The sequence below is a fragment of the Mustela putorius genome, unplaced genomic scaffold, assembly GCF_011764305.1.
Source record: "Mustela putorius furo isolate JIRA1106 unplaced genomic scaffold, ASM1176430v1.1 tig00003845_pilon_pilon_pilon, whole genome shotgun sequence".
NCBI classification, from domain to species: domain Eukaryota; kingdom Metazoa; phylum Chordata; class Mammalia; order Carnivora; family Mustelidae; genus Mustela; species Mustela putorius.
The window spans coordinates 51,080,782-51,101,867 of NW_025421998.1; the positions used below are offsets into that span (position 1 = coordinate 51,080,782).

Consider the following 21,086-nt stretch of genomic DNA (forward strand, 5'->3'; position numbering starts at 1 on the left):
TTTAGGGAGTAAAGATGTTTGTTTTGTCTATGGCCAAGAATTCTCTTCTTGAGGAAAAAGTACAATGCTTAAAAATTAAAGCCCATGGTTATTCTAGATGTGCCATATTATCTAAAAGCAAGTGTTTACTGACCTCCTCACGGGTTTATGGACTCACAGAAAAGTAAAATTTTCTTCCAAAACAAATTCATTCTAACATCCAAGAGTAAGATAACATGAGATCAGAAAAATCACAGTCACTGAGAATTACAGCAGGGAGAACACTTTCATTATATCAAGCCCTTCACTATCATGTTACAAATGTGGGAATTGTGCCCCAGAGTGATCCAAGTGATTTCTTTGGGTCCAGTGTGTAGTCTCCAATCTGGAAATCTTGACTTTTAGTTCAGGCCTCCATCTTCAATGGACTCCTTACTCCTCCTCTTCAGTGAGCACTTGTCTCCAGTTTTATGAGCCTGCCATCACTCTCATCACCTTCCAGTTCATTGTCCATAATCTGTCCAGAGGGATCTTTTAAAAATTTAAACCTGATTCCCAGCCTCTTCTGCTTAAAATTGCCCTCTTTATATCTACAAGTTGAAGTCCAAGATCATTCGCATGTTATTCAAGATTGTGTGTTAATTAGCACATATTTGCTGCAGCAGTCTTCCTCATCGCACTCAAGACTTTCAAACATTCCAGTAGTTCCTAGCAGTGGACTTTGTACCCACATCTCCCCCTGCTCCCTAAAAAGGAAGACCACAGAGACCTGAGACTCAAGTCTGTGCACATTTATGTGCACTATTTCCTATGCTAGGAATATCTCACCACCATCACCTCCCTCTGTTTCAGGTTGACTAACTTCTGATGGTCTTTCAAATACTTGGTTAAGTACTATTTTTTTCTGCCAGCTCTTCTCTCACTTTCCCATCATCATAAGTATATGTCCTACTTACTTCCTCTGAGGATCACATGGGCCTTTTCCACAGAGTCTTGTCATTTAGACCATGAATTTCTTGGTGCGAGGGAAATATCTTTATGTCCTCAATACCTCAAAATGTGGGTTTATTCACAGTTGTAATTGGGTTTATTCACAGTTGATTCACAGTTATAATTGCTATCCTTTGGTCCAAATTGAAAGCTTTATGATTCTCAGACTTAGGGCAGAATAGGTAATTACAGCAAGTAAAGTTGTAGTGGACAACTGTCAGAAGGTTCTGTTGGCATGGGAAGTAGTTGAGGAGACGGAGTCTCCTTCACTAATATGACATCCATTCTGTTTTAAGGCAGTAAGATAAGGAAAGGCCGAATGCAAAATGTTAGTTAGAGCTGGAAGGGATTTGAGATCATTCCCCTATTTTGAGAAGCAGATATGAAGTGCCAGAGAATCTTACCTACATGATAGGATGGTCAGTGGCAGAGCATGGTCCAGAACCCAGTTATCTTCCTTACCAATGCATGTCAAATTCCTACCTCACTGGTCAGGCTACAGAGATAGTTCTGACCTAGTAAGTCATGTCACCACCTAGGAAGATTCTCCTGCTTTGATTTCGAACTACTCAACACAAAAAAATAGCTTCGGGCTACGAGAAAGCCATTGACTCTCTCTTTCATGTTTATTCCACTGGCATGTTCTCATGAAATGACCTCCTCTTTTCCTCTTACTTCCCTTCCCTGCCTCAAAAAATGAAACTTCCGTCTGACATATGGAAGGGTACCAACATCAGCCAGGGCATATATTAAAGTTTTAAATCAATTATTGTTCTAGTACACACCCTGGGGTTGAGAAAGAAAGAACATCCAGGACTAACAAACCTGATTGTTCTGGCAAAGTTGCCATTCGATTCATGCTGGCATTTTTGGGCCTTTCTTTTTCTTTAATATTCTACCCTCATAGTTTTTTTGTTTTTTTTTTTTTTTTTTATAAAAAGGTAATAGCTCAAGTAGCAATTTTTAACATGACTATTTCATTCAATTTCTCCATAAGACTTCTACCTCTTAGTCTCTTGATGGTTTCCCAGAGGACGCTATGCCCAGAGTTTGTTTATTATTACTTAATTGTAGAGACAACTATCAGTCTGATAGTGAGTTCATTAGACCATGGACTGTTCCTCACTTTATTATCTTCTAAGCAAGGGAGAGACTCGGGCTTGGGATGATGAGTACTTCACAACTTGGCATTCTTAGATTGAGAAAAAGACTTAATCATAACATTTAAGAAACCAAATTACAGCTGTGTATAACACAGATCGTTTTAACAACTGCTCTGAGTTGGATCTATATAAGTATTCTGATTAATACTGCTTTAAAATTCCTATTAAAGTATGATGCATTTTTTTTTCCTAGGCAAGTACTGGAAGTCAGTAAGGATGGTGGCTGTGCCAAGGGGTTGTGCTTTGGCTGGGACTCAGTTGCAGGAGGAGACCGAGACTGTTTCTGCCCTGGCCTCCCTGACGGTAGATGTAGAACAGCCCTTTGCTTCAGAAGATAGCAGGTATGGATCCAACATGGGGGAGTCATTAAGGTCAGTAACATCCAGGCTCATCATTAGCATTTGTGAACCTCTCTCCAGGCTTTCCTTCACCTGTCTCCTCCACTTCCACCACTTGTCTTCTTCAAAGCCACAGATTCCACAGCAAATGCTATAGGCCACCAAGAATTCATTTGTTTCATTCTTCATGGGAAACACAGAGCTGGAGCATGTGGTTGCAGTTCACAGAGAATTAGAGTGGATGAGATACATGGTGAGAGAAATCACTCCTCATTGGCTAATTTAAATGCAAATCATTGTGGAAAAGAGCTACTTATGTGCTTTACTTCTTTCCTTAGTTCTCTCTATTTTTCCAGATAATTTTTTTCCTTCTATCATCATTTCAAAATTACTGCTGTAACAAAGTGGAAAAAGGAGAGAGGAAGCTGGAAGTACTTCTAGTCAGTTGGATAACCTAAATACATACAGGCTCTTTCTGTGACTGCCCTTGTGGTCCAAGGACTGGGTAAAGATAGAAGGTGCCTCCAACGGAGACAGGAGTTTGTATAAAGGAATGTATGGACTCTTGAGTCTGATTTTATTCCACTTTCTGATAAGAAGAAGTTGATTCCAATTAGTCTTCATATGAATATAGCATTCAGGAAAAGAAAAATAATATTAACCTAAGATTGGGTTTGCTTGTTCTCCTTTAAGAAATACTTGTCAGTTTGTGCATTTTGATGTTCATCATCCTATCATACAGACAATGCTATGTTTAGGATTTTTTTTAAGTCTGCTACAATCAAAGCCATCACAAATGTACATATATATAAACATTGGTGCTTTCTCTGGCTGTCTTCAAAGTCACATTTTCTCAATTTAAAAATGAATCAGGTGAGGCTTTACTGAAGTTCTGCCAGCTTGCACTTCGAAATTGCTCTGAGAAGGAAATCATATTCCCTCTGTCAATAACATCACCATTAATTACACAGATCCTGCTACCTAGTACTTAGTTGGCAATTTTCCCAAGAATGCACAATTTAAACAGTTTTAGCTTTCTTGCTTTTACTGGATACTCAGAGTTTAATGGATTTAACATCTTGCTTTGGTCAACAGCAGGAAATGCATTGAATAAGAGATTTCATTTTTAAGCAAGTATTTTTTTCTTACTATAACCACTTAAAGACCAGATTACCTATAGAAAAAAATAGTTGTACAATATTTTATTAGAAGACATCTTCATGTGGGCATCTGGAACATAAAGGAAAACTTATTTTACATCTTTGATAATATGGACTAACCCCCTGCCGTTCCCAGCTAAGAACCAAACCAAGTTCATAATCCAAAGGTGTTGCAATTATTCCCAAAGCCAAATGCAGTTAGTTGTCTGTCATCTGAGGGCTATAAAACTGAGGAAACTAACATCTGTTAGTGCTGGATATAAAAGGAGTATATCTATTATTTAGAATTCATTTAATATAAAGAAATGAAACTAAATTCCAACCTGAGTGAAATGAGTTGTAAATAATTTTGCTTAGAATAATTAAGAATAATAAATTCTGTTATATACCCCAAGTAATATAAAAATCTCAGCACTTTGGCAGGAATTGGCTCTATAAGCGTGCTTACTTATCGTCAGGTAAAAGGTGTGTTTGAATTCTGATAATCTGCAGGGACTTAACCCCAGCTTCAGTTCACAGTGATTATTTATTTATTTATCTATCTATTTTTTTTTGTTCACAGTGATTTTTAAGCTTCCTCTGGTAGCAAAGAATGGGAATGTGAATGTTCTGATGTGTAGGGAAACAGAGTTGATGCTTATGGCCTGGATTCATATTTGTTTATCAGTATTAGACACGTTATATCTGTTTTGATTGATTTTTTCTTAGGGAAAGAAAAATAGTTTTGCTTGAATTATTTTCTATGGCTTTGTACTCACTTTTTCAGCAGAGGAAAAGAAAAATTCTTCTAAAATTGACTTTTGCATGTCTATTGAACCATGCATGAATTTCATCAGAGAGAGTCAGAGAGAGAGAAACCTTGAAAGCCACAGAACATTTATTCTTTCCAGAAGCATGCTATTCAAATTGTCCCCCTACTCAATACAGGAAAGACTTTCAGAATGAGATAAAGAGGTGGAAATGTTCTTGGGCCTTTGTTATGAATGTAATATTGTAAGTACACAGGAAATTTAAAAATTAGAAAAATCAGAAAACTAAATGGATGGAAAAGAGTGAAGGCAAGATTCTTTTTATAGGAAATTCTTGCCAATTATTTTGGAGGATATATTGGTGCTTGGAGTGAGATGACTCATTTTGTACTAAGATTTTGGGTAAAGCAGCTCTTTTCCTGGCCAACTCATATCTGACTCATTTACCACTAGTGAATAAGGGATAAAATGCTCCTGGCTAAGAACCATTCTAAGTATTTTTTGTTCATTTTTCTTGGGGGGGGGTGGCAAGAGGGAGATGACAACACAGTGAAAACAGTCATTTCAGTTTTACAACTTACTGATGGACCATGAAGAGTAAATTGTTTGAAAAAGGCTGATATGTGGGGATGCATTTGGGGGATGATTAATTGAAATACAGTCTCAAAACAAATTATCAGGTGGCAAAGACTTGAGCAAGAAAGAAAAAATTAGTGGATCAGAAAAAAGAAGACAAAATAATTAAATGGGGTCCATTTATATGTTCAAAGAATATTTAAACATTAGACCTGATCACATATAGCATATATATTTGTGCTTAGAAGCATTTAGCTTCTAAATGACCTAAAGTCATTTTTTTTTTTTTAGATTTAGGTTTTTTCTTGTTTAGTGGGAGACCGCACCTTTAAAAGATTATAGTTTACATTGGTTGGATATCTATTTCAAATGCTTCTACTTTGAAAAGGTCAGTGCAGTATTTAGGTTTATTCTTGAATACTAGTTCAGGCTCTGCTGAAAATCAAGGAAAAAAAATCAGAACTTCAGGATGATCAAATATTGTGTTATTGGGAACACATATATACTCTAGAAATCCTGTCTCTTTCTCTCTCTCTCTCTCTTTTTTTTTAAACCAAAACAAAAACTAAAAGTTACACTTTTCAAATGTCAGTTGGACCTATTGATTATAGTGTGAATCATGTTAGATTTTCTTAGTACAATCTAGTCTGGTTGTCATTTTGTCTTCAACTTTTGGCAACTTTTCTCATGAATGAGATGGTTTCATATCATTATATAATACAAAAGCATGAGAAAATATATGATTCCAAGTCTAGCTGGGTTGTTGTTTTTGTTTTTTTTTTTTTGAGTAACTGTCTTATTCGTGAATATTAAAGAAGTATAATGATATGCTGGAAAATCCCAGGTATTTTCTACCTTAACTTTTAATGGCCTATAATGTATGCCAAGGACATTAATAACCACATTTTTCTGTATCTGAAAATGTATATAGAAATATAGACAACTATTAAATACACATTCATGTCTAGTATACCTAGAAACACAACTTTGTTTTCCATTTCTTACCATTGTGTCTCCAAGGCTTCTAAAAGCTAAATATTGTATAAATTATGCAGGTTTCTGATTTTTCTCTATGATCATTTTATTTTGAGCACTTGTTTAACTAACCAGGCAAACATTCCAATATAAACGTTATTCTTAATTTTCATCCAGTGTCAAGAAAGTCACAGTTGAAAAGTGGGCTAAGTGGCCTAAGATTTGGAAGCTCCTGATAAAAGGAAGGATAATCTGTCCCTTCTTTTCTTCTTTTTCCTCCTCCTTTTGGGACCATCTTGTTATCTCTGTTTTCAGTGCCTACCATGTGGTCAAGGGATGGGGCCTGTATGAAGTCTGACTTAATATGATAGGGATTAAGTCCAGTGCCCATTTATATATTCAGGGTTCCATTCCGAATTCTTTAAAGAAGTGTTTTATAAGGAAAAAGAAACATATTTTAATAGAACTATAAGTAAAATAAGATGCATGATAACTTTAGCTTCCCATCTTCTCATCTTCATCTCTACTCCTTCACTCTTGTCTTCTTCCCACTACAAAGGAAGAATAGAGTGTGACTCTAGAATCAACTTGCAGAGGTTCAAATCCCATCTTCAACTTAATAATTGTGCAATCATGGGCAAGTTACTTGTCTCCATGGGCTTTATTTTCCTTGTCTTTAAAAATGAAAGGAGAATTTCCTAAGGTTTTGAGGATGAAACAAAATAGTATGTCTTAACACAACACCTGATACATAGTAAGTACTCAATAAAGATTGGTTTTATTATTTTTTCATCATTTTTATTCTTCCACCACTTATTTTTTTTCCTCCTTAAATACATAGCTCATCATCCAGTGATCTATATTAGAATATAGAGGCTGTACTTAGGCATCTAACTGTTCATGGGTGAAATCATTAACAATCATTAATAACAAGAGATTGACAAATAATCTCTAAGCAATAAATTGATTGAGTTAATTAATCTGCAATTAGCTGGCTTAACTCAAGACTTTCACAATGCCTAATATACTGTAGGTAGTAAATAATGAATGAATGAATGAATGAATCCAAAAACAGAAGACAAAATATTGTTGAAATGGTAACATAACATTTTATAATGATTACCTGAGCAATTCTTGTCTCTTGATTTACTGTATTTTCTGAGATAACCAGTCTTTTTATATCTTATAAGAGTTTTCAAAATGTTTTATATTTACTTTGTTTTATAGTACTAATTGACAATATCAACTTTCAGATTATAAGAATCCATAGTACTCATGTAATAAATATGGATTGAATGAATAAACATAATAAGGGGGGGCAAAGTATCTGTCTGAATGGAGAAAGGAATTGTATATAGGGAGGGAGAAAATCTTGGCAGTGATGCCGACATTACAGGATTATCCTCCAACCTGCAGAATGAGGAAGGAGAATATCCAGTCCATTCTTTATTTAAACACTTTCTGATTAAAAATTGTTGAGAGGCAGGGTCACAAAGCTTCCTCATAGTCCTCAAAATGTTCATATACTGGTTTTCTGTGTCCCTAAAAATTGCTATAAATTTAATGACTTAAAATGACAGAAAGATCAGAAGGCTGGCACAGGTCTCTCTGGGCTAAAATCAAGAGGTTGGCAGGGCTTGGGTCCTTTCCTTGAGACTCTAGGGGAGAATCTGCATCTTTGTCTTTTCCAGCTTCTAGAGGCTACCTGCATTCCTTGGCTCATGACCCTCTTCCTCTGTCTTCAAAGCCAGCAACTTGATATCCTGCTGACCTTTCTTCACTTACCATGTCTCTCTCTGACTGAAGGAAGAAAGCTGGGCAAGCCGGCTTACAAACTGGGAAAGATTCCCTGCTTTTAAAGACTCGTGATTAGATTAGCTCCACTAGGATGATTTAGCATAATTTCTTCATCTCAAGGTACTTAACTTTAATCACATCTACAGTGTCAGTTTTGCCATGCAAAACTTCCAGGGACTAGAACATAGACATTGTTGGGAGCTATTATTCTTCCTACCACAAGAGTAGACATGAACAACCAGCTATAAGTGACAAGTAATTTGCTATATTGAGCTTTAGAATATAAGAAGACCTATCATGGGCCTAGAAAAGCAGAGCAATTCACAGAGTAGGACAACAGAGCCAGGGTAGAAAAATATATAGAACTTCACCTAGTAAACAAGAGTAAAAGTATCTGAGATAGAGATGATAGCTTGAGCAATTCTTCCATTTTTGTAAACTTCTACTGACAGCAGGTCCAAAGTACCTTCTTTGCTTACCCAAACTCTTAGAGTAGTAGTTTTCTTACCAGTTGCTATATCTACTTTTGCCTTCTTACCAATCCATTTTCTACACAGGCAATCAGAGAGCTCTTAAAAACAAAACAAAACACAATTGGACAGCAAATCCTGTCATGCCTTTGCTTGAAAACCGTCAGTGCCTTTCCATTTCCATTAGCATAAAGACCATCATTCTCAACAGGACACATAAGCCCTCCATGATCAAACCCTTCCCTTGATTTTGTACATTATATCTGAAATCTTTCCTCTTTGTTTTCTGATCTGTGTTCCAACACTGAACTTTTTTCCCTTCTTTTTTTCAAATTAGGGTATACCTTACATATAATAGTATACACAAACCAAATGATTTTTTACCTATTCCGTACTCAAATGAACATCACCCAGAACAAGATCAAAAACATTTCCCTTACCCGGAAAATTTCCTTATGCCTCTTAGTCAGTGCTGTTTTATCCAAAGGTAATTTTTTTTTTTCATTTTAACACTGTAGATTAGTTCTGCCAAACTTTAAATTTCATTTAAAGGAATTGGAAGTTTATACAGCTTTTTATCTGTCTTCTCTTACTCCACTAAGCATAATGTTTTTGAGATCTGTCCATCAGTAGTTTGTTCATTTTTATTATTGTGCATTATCCCAGTGTATAAACACACACTAATTTGTTTATCCATGTACCTTTGGATCAGTGTTTGGCTTGTTTCCCCTTGGGGCTATTAATTTTGCTAGGGATTTTTATTGAGACATAATTGATATATAACATTGTGTTACTTTCAGGTATAAAACAATGATTTGATATATGTATATATTTTTAAATAATCACCACAATAACTCTAGTTAACATCCATCAGCACACATAGTTAAAATTTTTTTCTTGTCAGGAGAACTTTTAAGATGTATTCTCTTAACTTTCGAACAAAAAATGACAGTATTATTAACTATAGTCACTATGCTATATATTACATCTCCAGGACTTACTTATTTTGTAACTGGAAGTTTGTACCTTTTGACTACTTTTACACACTTCACCTACCTCTTACCCCTACCCTCACTTCTGGCAACTACTAGTCTTTTCTCTGTAAGTTCAGAGGTTTGTTTTAGATTCCACAAATAAGTGAGATCATATAGCATTGGCCATTCTCCATCTGACCTATTTCATCTAACATAATGCCCTCAAGGTCCATCCAGGTTCTCACAAATGGCAAGATTTTCTTCTTTTATTACGTATTTATTTATGTATTTATTTATTTATTTATTTATTTATTTTGAGAGAGAGGAGATCGGGGGGTAGGAGAGGAGGGACCGAGGGAGGGTGAGAAAGAGAATCTTAAGCAGGCTCCATGCTTGGGGTGGAGCCCCATGCAAGAATCTGTCTTATGAAAGATGAAATCATGACCTGAGCTGAAATCAAAAATCAGATGCTTAACCAGTTATGCCATTAAGGTGCCCCAATTTTCTTCTTTTTTATGGGTGAATAATACTCCATTATATCACATTTTTCTTATCCATTCATCACTAATAGATGCTTAGGCTGCTTTTATGTCTTGGCTATTGTAAGTCATGCTGCAGTGAGTATAGGGGTGCATTTATCTTTTTGAGTTAGTGTTGTCATGTCTTTGGATAAATACCCAGAAGTGAAATTGCTGGATCTTATGGTAGTTCTATTTCTGATTTTTTGAGGAACCTCCATACTGTTTTTCATAGTGGCTGTACCAGTTTACAACACACCAACAGTGCACAAGGGTTTTCTTTTCTCCTCATCTTTGCTGTCACTTGTTATTTCTTGTCTTTTTGGTAATCGCTGTTCAAACACATATGAAATAGTGTCATATTGTGGTTTTGATTTGCATTTACCTGGTGATTAGTGATGTAGACACCTTTTCATGTCCTGTCAATCATCTGTATGTCTTATTTAGAAAAATATTTATTCAGGTCCTCCGCCATTTAGGGCCTTATAAATAAAACTGCTATGAAAACTTTTTATTATTGTGGTGAAAAGCATGTAACATAATGTTTGCCATCTGAACCATTTTTAAGTGTATAGACCAAGTGTTAACTGTATGCCCATTATTGAACAACATCTCTCTAGACCTTTTTCATCTTGCAAAACTAAAACTCTGTATCTATTGAACAACAATTTCTCTTTTCCCCATTCCCCCAGCTTCTGGAAACCACTATTCTACTTCCTGTTTCTAAGAATTTTATTGCTTTAGGTATTTCATATTAGTAGAATTATGAAGTATTTGCCTTTCTGTGACTGGCTTACCTCACAGCATAATGTCGTAAAAATTCATCCATATTGTAGCATATGACATGATTCCGTCCGTTTTAGAACTGAATAATATTCCATTGTAGGTATATGCCACATTTTCTTTATCATTCATCTATTAATGGACATTTAGGTTGCCTCCACCTCTTGGATACTGCGAATAATGCTTCAATGAATAGGAGTGTGCAATTATCTCTTCAAGATCCTGTTTTCAATTCTTTTGGATATATACCCAGAACTGGAATTACTGGATCATATGGTAATTATATTTTTAATTTTTTGAGGAACCTAAGTCTCTGTGAAATTTTTGTTCAGGTTTTTATTTTGTGAACACAAGCACTCAGTTTTCTTTGATATATACCTGGGAGCGAAATCACCAAGCTACAGGGAAACCATGTGTTTTGCTTTGTAAGAAACTTCCAAACTGCTTTCCAAAATGATTGTGCCTCTTTCATTCCCACCAGCAATGAATGACTATTCCAGTTGCTTTATGTCCTCACCTATACTTTATAAAATCAGTCTTAAAAATTTTAGCCTTTCTAGTGGGTGTGTAATGGTGTCTTCTTGTGGTTTTAACATTTTTTCCAAAGACCCATATTCATGTTCACATCATGCCTCTTGGCAATACCCTCCCCTCTGTTTGGAATACTTATCTTTCTTTACCTCCCACTGACCCTATGCTAGCCTCTCTGTTTTCTTCCACTTATCCTTTAGGTCTCAGATCAAATATCACTTCCTCTTCTTGGTTAATGTTCACTGACTGTCAATCCCAAAATTAGATCGGATACCCCTGTTATATTTTCTGTGTCTCCTCTATATTTCTAATACCTAGAACAGAGCCAGGGTGTATAATAGACACTCAGTCTATTATTGTTTGAGTCAGTGAAAAATTCAGTAACATGGGGAATGTCAGAACCAGTAGATATGTGGAACTTTGGAGGCTATGGGAAGGTAAAACTATGACAGCCATTCTGGAAAGCAATTTAGTAGGATTTACTATACACAAAACATATGACCTAGTAATCCTGCCCCAATGCTATATGTATATACTGAAGACTTTCTCATCTAGGGTCATTAAAGTACATGTACTAGGTTGTTCACTATAGCTGTATTCATGGTGGGTAGAGAGAGGGAGTCAAACCTGGGATCCATTATTGAGAGAGTGAGTAATTAAAACGTGTATACCATGTATACCATGGAGATGCCATGTAGTTCTTCACAGGTACAGACTAGATAAACATAACTGCATTGAAAGATTTAATAAATACAATACTGAGTTTGAAAATTAAGCAGCAGAAACTATATATGTGTATAAAAATAGAATTTACATAAAATAAAAATATATGCCCACGAAACAATAATATAAAGCTCTGAAGAACACCTTACCAACAAAATAATGTACATATAGCATTAGATTGCTTGCCTTGGAAGAGGAAGAGAAAGTAAGATATTAAGGAGATAAAATCAACAAAACAAGAAAAAACATGTCATTAAATGACATTATTAATATAAATAAATACTGTTTTAAAAATCATAAGAAATTAAATACATTTAAGGAAATGTACAGGAATTTAAGGAAAATGCAAGAATTTAATTTTATGCTATATCTTTTCTCAAGTTAAATTCTTTCTGCTTTATATTTATAGAAGTTTTCTCAACCTGTGATTGCTGGACTGAACAGATCCATCTCTTAAATATGTGTAATCTTTGCCCTTTATTGATGAAAAATGATCAGTGTTCACTGTGAAGTTGGCTTGCTGTAATAGAAGTTTATGTCTTCAATTAGCTAAACTATTGAACTAAAATTTATCTTTGTAGGTTTTATTTTATATGTATTCTTGACCTTACTCTGTCTCCATCTTACCTAATTTTAAAAGAAATTAAATTCAAAACTGTAAAAATTGCATCTCTTCCTTTTCCCCATCTCTTTCCACAACTCTGTTTTTGTTAATCAAGGTAAGTTTGGTGTGTGTACATAGATGATGGAAGTGGGAAGCCCCCACATTTCCAGAGCATTGCTTCTCAGGCTTTAACCAAAATAACCATTAAAAGGTCATTCCTCACCAGTTGACTTTCTAAGTGTTTCATGAAGATGATTTCCTTAAAAAATGATCTTTTTAAAGATGCATGTAGACATATAAAATAGTTACATAAGAATAGGAATTCAATAAAGAGAAAAGCTATGATATTATGAATTATCACAATGGCAGATATAAATAATACAATTATTCTATAGTTGTTCAACACTTTACAGTATATAAAGCATGTTCTCTTAAATTACCTCATTCAGTTAAGCCTAAGAGCAAGTCAGGGACCATTTCAACTTTTAAAGAGAAAATTGAGAATCTAGAAGTGTGGACTTGCTCAAAGTTAAATTTTAAAAAGTGACAGAGCTGGGACTTAAATGCAGAGCATACCTTGAAATCTAGGAGTTTCAGTGTTAGTTGCTACTAACACTATTTCTATGCAACAAGACACCGAGAGAATTGGTCAGTTATGTGGATGTGTATTTGATTCAGTAGAAGGTGGGGATTATAAGTGGACTATTTTCAAAAAAGTGGTCAGTATGAAATGATTTTGAAGGGAGAAAAAGAAAGAGAAGCATCCGATGCAAAGATTATATTATATTGTACCTGAAAGTCCCTGTGTTTCTACAGAAGAGGATCCATTTTTGCCAGTAAGTGTGGGCTGCACAGTAGTTACCCTACTCATGTCCTCAGAGCCCAGGCTGGTCATGTATACATCTGGAGAATGCACAGATCCTTCACCAAGGGTAGATATTTATTACGTACATCTCTGACCCCTGGGACATTTTCCCTACACACTATTTTCTCTGAAATTCCAGCCACAACTGAGTCCTGGGTATAGGGGAAAAGATAATCTTGCTGTTGCTTTGGTTTAGAAATAGTGAAATGCAAGCCAGGAGAGTGATGTCACTAAGATGGGAGAGCAGAGACCTGAGCTTTAGTCTCCCAACAAAGCTCAATAATTGGACATCTATCAGTGCAAAAATATAGCTCTGGGAGAGCTCAGAAGTCCGCTCAAGAAACTTTAGCAACAGAGTGGAACAAAACAACAGAGTGGAAAATAAACAACAGAATAACGGCCCCAAAAGGGAAGGAAGAACGGTTTCATTTTGCCCGAGTCATCCCATCCTCCCGACTCACACTACTCAGCACCAAGAGGGCCTGAGCTAGAAAGAGTTCTCCTTGCTGGGAAAGAAAGAGCAGAGTGAGTGACCAGCATCCCCAGCCTTTTGGGACACTGCAGGAAAAAAAAACCACTTCAGTTTCACCCACCCAGAGAACTGGCAAAATGGAGACATATAGAGATGGCTAGGAGCAAGGAAGAAGGGTGGGGGCTACCAGTACCAGATATGCAATGGGAGTGATCATGGTTTCTAGTGACATGTTCTGCAAGGACCCCAGCAGCTTTCACCAATGAAGAAACCAATGTCCAAAACAGTTGTTTCAGACCCCTGCAGATTTTACCACTGAGGATTTTCCCCCACAGGTTTTCAACATGCTCACCAATTATCCAGGTCTTTCCCTCTTTTCTCCCTCTGCCACCCATGCCTCTGAAGCCTGGGATTTATACCAGCAGCCCATTGCAGCTTCTTGGTCTACACCAGTGCAAGATGCCAACCTTGACCCTGCCACTGACCCACCACCATGCAAACACTCAGGGCTAGACCTTCCTGCTATGCACCTGCATATGCTGGCCAGACTCCCATCACCAGCCTCCATTGCCATGAATGCACGTATGGCAAGACTTTTCAGCCATAGGAGTCCATACTGACAGTCAAGGCCCCCACAGCTGCCAGAAGACAGGATTCAGCCCTGCTTTCTGTCACTGCCTGATCTGCTGAGCCCACATGCAGCTAGCCCTTCGAACTTACACCTGCACACCCTTGGCCAACTCACATCTCTAGCCTCAATGCCATGCCCATATCTGTGTTGAGACCCTTCAGCCATAGGAATATACTCCAAAAATCGAAGCCCACATCTAGCCCTGACTCCTATGACTAGCCTGCACCATTGAGCTCAACTGCATCAGCCCCTCCACCTATGTACCTGCACCCCACCAGCCTGAGTCCCAGCACTGGTTTCCAGTGCTATGCACCTTGGGAAGGCTTGCAGTCACAGGAGTTGGTGCCAGGACCCAGTGTCCTTGCAGCCAAGGGTGTGCACCACCAACTCTAGCCACCACAGTGGCCTGTCCTAGTCCCTAGGTGCTATACTTGAAGAAGACACTGAGGACTCCAGAATCCCTTGCCGTCACTCCAGCATCTCCCCACCTCCCAGCATAGTGCTCACCAAAGACAACACAGCTTTCAGTGTTGTGGACCTGAGGTGCCTGAGCCAACCAAATACTGTGCCTTCCTGCCCCAGACACAGAGCCACAGGGATCACCACCAAAGGACAGAGTAGACTTTTAGTAACTGATCCAAGGAAATGAAGATACATGAATTGGCTGAAAAAGAATTAGAAATAATTGTTATAAAGGTGCTCAGAGAGTTATAAGAGAACACAAACAATTCAACAAAAATCAGGAAAACAAAAAAAAAAAAGAGAGAGAAGTTCAACAGAGAAAACAGTAAATAGTCAAAGTTTGGAGCTGAAGAATACAATAACTGAATCAAAGAATTCAGTACAGAGCTCAATATCAGACTGAACCAACTAAAAAGGAATCAATAAAGTCAAAGACAGATAATTTGAAATTATTTTGTCAGAGGGGCAAAAAGTAAAAAATGAATTAAAAGGAATGAAGAAACCCCTTAAGGGATTTATGGGACATCATTAAGACAATCTGTGAATTATTGGAGTCCCAGAAGGAGAAGATGACAGAAAATTTATTTAAAGTAATAGTGGCTGTACTTCTCAACCCTGAGGAAAGACTTAGATACCCAAGTTTATGAAGCTAGTAGGTCAGCCCAAAATTCCAATCCAAAATGATGTTAATAAAATAATAAAACTGTTTAAATCAAAGACAAAGAGAAAAATTTAAGTGTCAAGAGTGTCAAGAGAAAAAAAATTGTTTCATACCAAGGAGCTCTCATAAGATCATCAGTAGATTTCTCAGCAAAAATCTTGCAAGCCAGGAGAGAGGGTATAATGATATATTCAAAATGCTGAAATTAAAAACCTACCAGCCAGAATAGTTTACTTAGCAAAGTTGTCCTTCAGAAATGAAGACGAGATAAAAATTTTCCCAAACAGAAGCTGAATTAGTTCATCACCACAATACCTGGCTTAGAAAGGCTGAAAGAAGTTCTGTAAGCTGAAAAGAAAGGATGATAATGAATAACATGAAAAAGGCATAGATAGATTGGCTAAATGGATGTAACAAACAAACAAGATCCATCTATATGCTGCCTACAAACGATTCCTTTAGTTTTAGGATGTGACACACGCATGCTCAAAGTGAAAGGATGGAAAAGATACTCCATGCAAATGGAAACCAAAATAGAGCAGGGATAGTTATATAAGAAAAAATAGACTTTGAGTCTAAAACTGTAACAAGGCCATTATATAATGGTAAAGGGATCAGCTTATTAAGAGAGTACAACAATTATTTATGCATCCAACATCATAACACCTAAATATATTAAGCAAATATAACAGATCTGAAGGGAGTAATACACCACAATACAGTAAAAGGAGACTTCAATACTTCACTTTCTACAATGGATACATCTAACAGACATGTACAGAACATTTCATTCAACAGCCAGAAAATACACATTTTGCTCAAGTGCGCATGGAATATTCCCCAGGGCAAACCACATGTTCTGTCAGGAAACAAACCTTAGCAAATTTTTAAAAACTGAAAACATACGAATATCTTTTCTGACCACAGTGGTATGAAATTTAGAACCAAAAACAAGAGGAAAACTGGAAAATCCACAAAAGTGTGGAAATTAACTCTTGAGCAACTAATGGATCAAGGAGGGAACCAAAAGAAAATTAAAAATACCCTGAAACAAACAAAAATGGAAACACAGTATAACAGAATTTATGGGATAAAGCAAAAGCAGTTTTAAGAGGCAAATTTATAGCAATAAATGCCTAAATAAATAACCTAACATTACACCTTAAAGAACTTCTAGGGAAAATATCAAAGCATGCCCAAAATTATCAGAAGAAGATGACAAAACTCCGCAGAAACAAATGAAATAAGCAGAAATAAAGGAAATAAAGAATTTTTAAAAAACAGAAAAGATAAACAAAATTCAGTTGCTTTTTAAAAAAGAGACTCAAATAATAAAATTAGGAATAAAAGAGGGCCCATTACAACTAACAATACATATGCAAGTATCATGAGATACTACTAGGAACAGTTATATGCCAGCAAATTAGATAACCTGCAAGAAACTGATAAATTCCTAGAAATTTACAACATACCAAGACTGAATCCTGAAGAAAGAGAAAATCTGAACAGACCAATAATGAGTAAGTACATTGGATCTGTAATCAAAAACCTCTCAACAAAGAAAATTCAGTCCCAGATCTTTTCACTGGTGAATTCTTCTAGAACATTTAAAGAAAAATTAACATCAATTCTTCTTAAACTTGTCAAAAATATTGAAGAGGGGAGAACACTGTCAAACCTATTTTAATGTAGCCCATATTACCTCATTCCCACAGTCAGATACGACAAGGATTCTACAAAAAAAAGAAAATCATAAGCCAATACCTCTAATGAACTTTAATGCAAAAATCCTCAACAAAATACTGGCACTTTCAGCTATGCATTTAAAGAATAAGAGATTATGCTGAGTGAAGTAAGTCAAACAGAGGGCATCAATTATCATACGATTTCACTTGCTTGTAGAGCATAAGGTAACATGAGGACATTAGGAGTAGGAAAGGAAAAGTGAATTGGGGGAAATCAGAGGGAAAGACAATCCATGAGAGATTGTGGACTCTGAGAAACAAACAGGGTTTTGGAGGGGTTGTGGGTGGGGGTGGGGGGTTAGGTGAGCCTGGTGGTGGGTATTAAGGAGGGCATGTATTGCATAGAGCTCTGGTTGTGGTGCATAAACTTTGAATCTTGGAACACTGAAAAAATAAAATTAAGTTAAGGAAAAAAAAAAAAAAGAAGAATGGGGCATCAGGGTGGCTCAGTGCGTTAAGCCTCTGCCTTCAGCTCAGGTCATGATGATATTGTTTCTTGTGATCGAGCCCTGCATCGGGCTCTCTGCTGAGCAGAGAGCATGCTTCCCCCTCCCCCTCTGCCTGCCTCTCTGCCTACTTGTGATTTCTCTCTCTATCAAATAAATAAATAATAAAATCTAAAAAAAAAAAAAAAAATTCAACATCGTCAAACAGTATTTATCCCTGAGATGGTTGAATGCTTACACTTCAATCACTGTGATGCACCACACTACTAGAATGAAAGGTAAAAATCATATGATCCTCTCAATAATGACAGAAAAAGCAACTGATATTATTTAACATCTTTTCATAATAAAAAAAAAAACTCTTAAGAAATTAGATATAGAAAGAACATACCTCAACATAGTAAAAACAATATATATGACATTCCCAAAGCTAACATCATACTCAGCAGTAAAAAGTTGAATTCTGTTCCTCTAAGATCAGAAACAAGACAAGGGTACCTGCTCTCACTACTCCTATTCAGCATAGTACTAGAAGTCCTACCCAGAGCTATCAGGCAAGAAAAAGAAATTAAAGGCATCCAAACAAGAAAAGATGAAGTAAAATTGTCTCTGTTTGCTAATGACAATCCTAGAGAGTACACACACACACACACACACACACACACAAAACCCTAGTAAGACTAATAAACCACTTCAGTAAAGTTTCAAAATACAAAATAAGATCTATATACCTATATACTAAAAAGAAGACTAATGAAAGAAATTGAAAAAGACAGAAGATTTAATGATGGTCAAGTATCTATACTACCCAAAGTCATCTATAGAGTCAGTGCAATTCATATCAGAATTCCAGTGGCATTTTCCACAAAAATAATTTTTAAAAATCCTTAAATTCATATGGAATTTGAAAAGACCCTGATATGGGATTGGGAGGGAGGCAAACCATAAGAGACTCTTAATCTCACAAAACAAACTGAGGCTTGCTGCTGTGGGGTGGGGGGTGGGGGAGGGTGGTGGGATTATGGACGTTGAGGAGAGTATGTGCTATGGCGAGTGCTGTGAAGTGTGTAAACCTGGCGATTCACAGGCCTGTATCCCTGGGGCTAATAATACATTATGTGTTAATAAAAAATAATTTTTTTATAAAGACCCTGATAGCTAAAGCAATCTTGAAAAAGAACAAAGGCATCCCATATCCTGAGCTAAATCTGTATTACAAAGCTACAGTAATCAAAACAGTATGGCACTGTCGTAAAAAAACAGACTCATAGACCAATGGAATAGAACTGACAGCCCAGAAATAAACCCTCAACCAATATCTACCAAAGGAGCCAAGGATATTCAGTGGGAAAACAATAATCCTTTAGTAAACAATATTGAGAAAACTAGATATTCAATGCAAAGAATGAAGTTGAATCCCATCTTACACCACTCACAAAAATTAATTCAAAATAGACTGAAAACTTAAAGACCTGAAACTATAAACATAGTTATAGTTTAGAAGAAAACATAGAGGAAAGCTCCTCGATTTGGGTCTTTTGCCATGATTTTTTAGATATGACTAAAAGAAGAAAAAGTAACAAAAGCAAAAATAAACATGTGTAACTACGTCAACCTAAAAATTTCTGTGCACCAAAAGAAACAATCAACAAAATGAAAAGGCCACCTATGAAATAGAAAATATTTACAAACCATGTATGTATGTGATATATGATGTATATGTAAACCATGATACATATGATTCAATAGCAAAAAAATAACAATTTGATTAAAAAATGGACAAAAGATCAGAACAGATATTTTTCTAAAGAAGACATACAGATGGCCAACAGGCATATAAAAAGATGTTCAATAGCCCTTATCATTAGGGAAATGCAAGTAAAAACCATAATGAGACATCATTTATGTCAGTTAAAATGGCTTGCATAAAAAAGATGAGATAATAAATGGTGGTGGTGGAGATTCCCCAAGAAATTAAAAGTAGAACTACCATGTGATACCACAGTTTAACTTCTAGGTATATATCCAAAGGAAACAAAATCACTATCTTGAAGAGATATCTGCAGTCTCATGTTCTTTGCATTACTCAGTATAGCCAAGACAAGGAAACAGTCTAAACACCTGTCTCGATTGATGGATGAATGGATGAAGAAAATGTGGTTTAAACTTACAATGGAATATTATTCAGCCATAAGAGAAAAGATTCAACGTGAGTGAAGCTGAGGGCATTAGACTAAGTGACATAAGTCAGAGAAAGACAAATACTTATCTGTATGATCTCACTTATATGTGAAATCTAAAAACATTGACCTTGATATGTATGTAAGTTGACGGATGTTAACTAAACCTATTATGATAATCATTTCACAATAAATGTAAATGAAACCACCTTAAACTTATACAATGATACATGTCACTTAAACAGAGAATAGATTGATAGTTACTAGGAGCGGGGAGTTAGGGAAAATAGGGAATGTTGGTTAAAGGGTACAAATTCCAGGGATCTAATGTAAGGCAAGGTGACCATAGTTAACAGTACTGTATTGTATGCATGAAAGTTGCTATATTATTAAATCTTGAATGTTCTCAATAACAACAACAAAATGGTACTTAGGTGAAAGATGTGTTTTTGTGGTAAACATTTTGTAGTATATGTGTATCAAATCATCACATTGTACACTTTAAATTTATATAATGTATGTCAGTTGGGTCTCAAAGCTTTCAAAGAAATTAGGAAAACTCAGTCAGTCTCCATTAGAGTACCTTGTTTGAGGATTCTACACCTGTATTATCCACATATTCTTAGATGTAAATAAGTTTGCATGTTACGTATAAATTAGCTACTTAAACGTTTTCTTTAAGAATTTTCTTCTCAGAATGCTGATAATTTTAGTTTGGAACGATTTTAGTAGGATTATGACTCATTTAAATAGCTTTTATCTTATATAGCAACTCTAAACACCTTCTCATAGCCTCCTTATCCGGTATACTCTTGGTCAGGCTATGACTACCTAAGACATGATTTTTTTGTTTTGTTCTCCACGTGGACTCGTGGAACTCCCTCTTCTGGGTAATGTTAAGTAATGAATAACTGATACTTCTCATTCTTTAGAGAATGCATTAAAATCTTTTTTATTACCATCTCATTGATAAAAACTTTATTTCAATATTTTAAATTATTATAAAAACACCAAGTTAAAATGGCAACTACTTATAGATGCATAGAAGTCTTGGCTTTTTTTCCATTATAAAACTATAAACAAACATTGCTAAATAGTTAGTCTTCATAAACAGCCATGTTTTAAATATGGCATTTTTTTTCTAATATGAAAGTAACTCATTATAGAATACTGGAAAATACAAATTGTATGAAAAAGAAAATGAAAAACATCTATCTATTATTCCACCACCCAAAGAGAACCATCATCCAAATACTGTGTTTCCTTAGTTTCCTGTGGTAGCATAGACATAACT

The 21,086-nt window shown here is 35.9% G+C and overlaps 1 protein-coding gene across 13 annotated transcripts in view; it reads left to right on the forward strand.

Annotated features, from left to right (window-relative positions):
* The window catches only part of HDAC9 (histone deacetylase 9), a 924,856-nt gene that overhangs the window by 898,790 nt on the left and 4,980 nt on the right, over nt 1-21,086 (forward strand). For all 13 annotated transcript variants that reach the window (XM_045062751.1, XM_045062752.1, XM_045062760.1 and 10 more), the window contains one exon: nt 2,326-2,473. In XM_045062751.1, the coding sequence (XP_044918686.1) occupies nt 2,326-2,473 (148 nt within the window). The remainder of the gene's footprint in view (nt 1-2,325; nt 2,474-21,086) is intronic.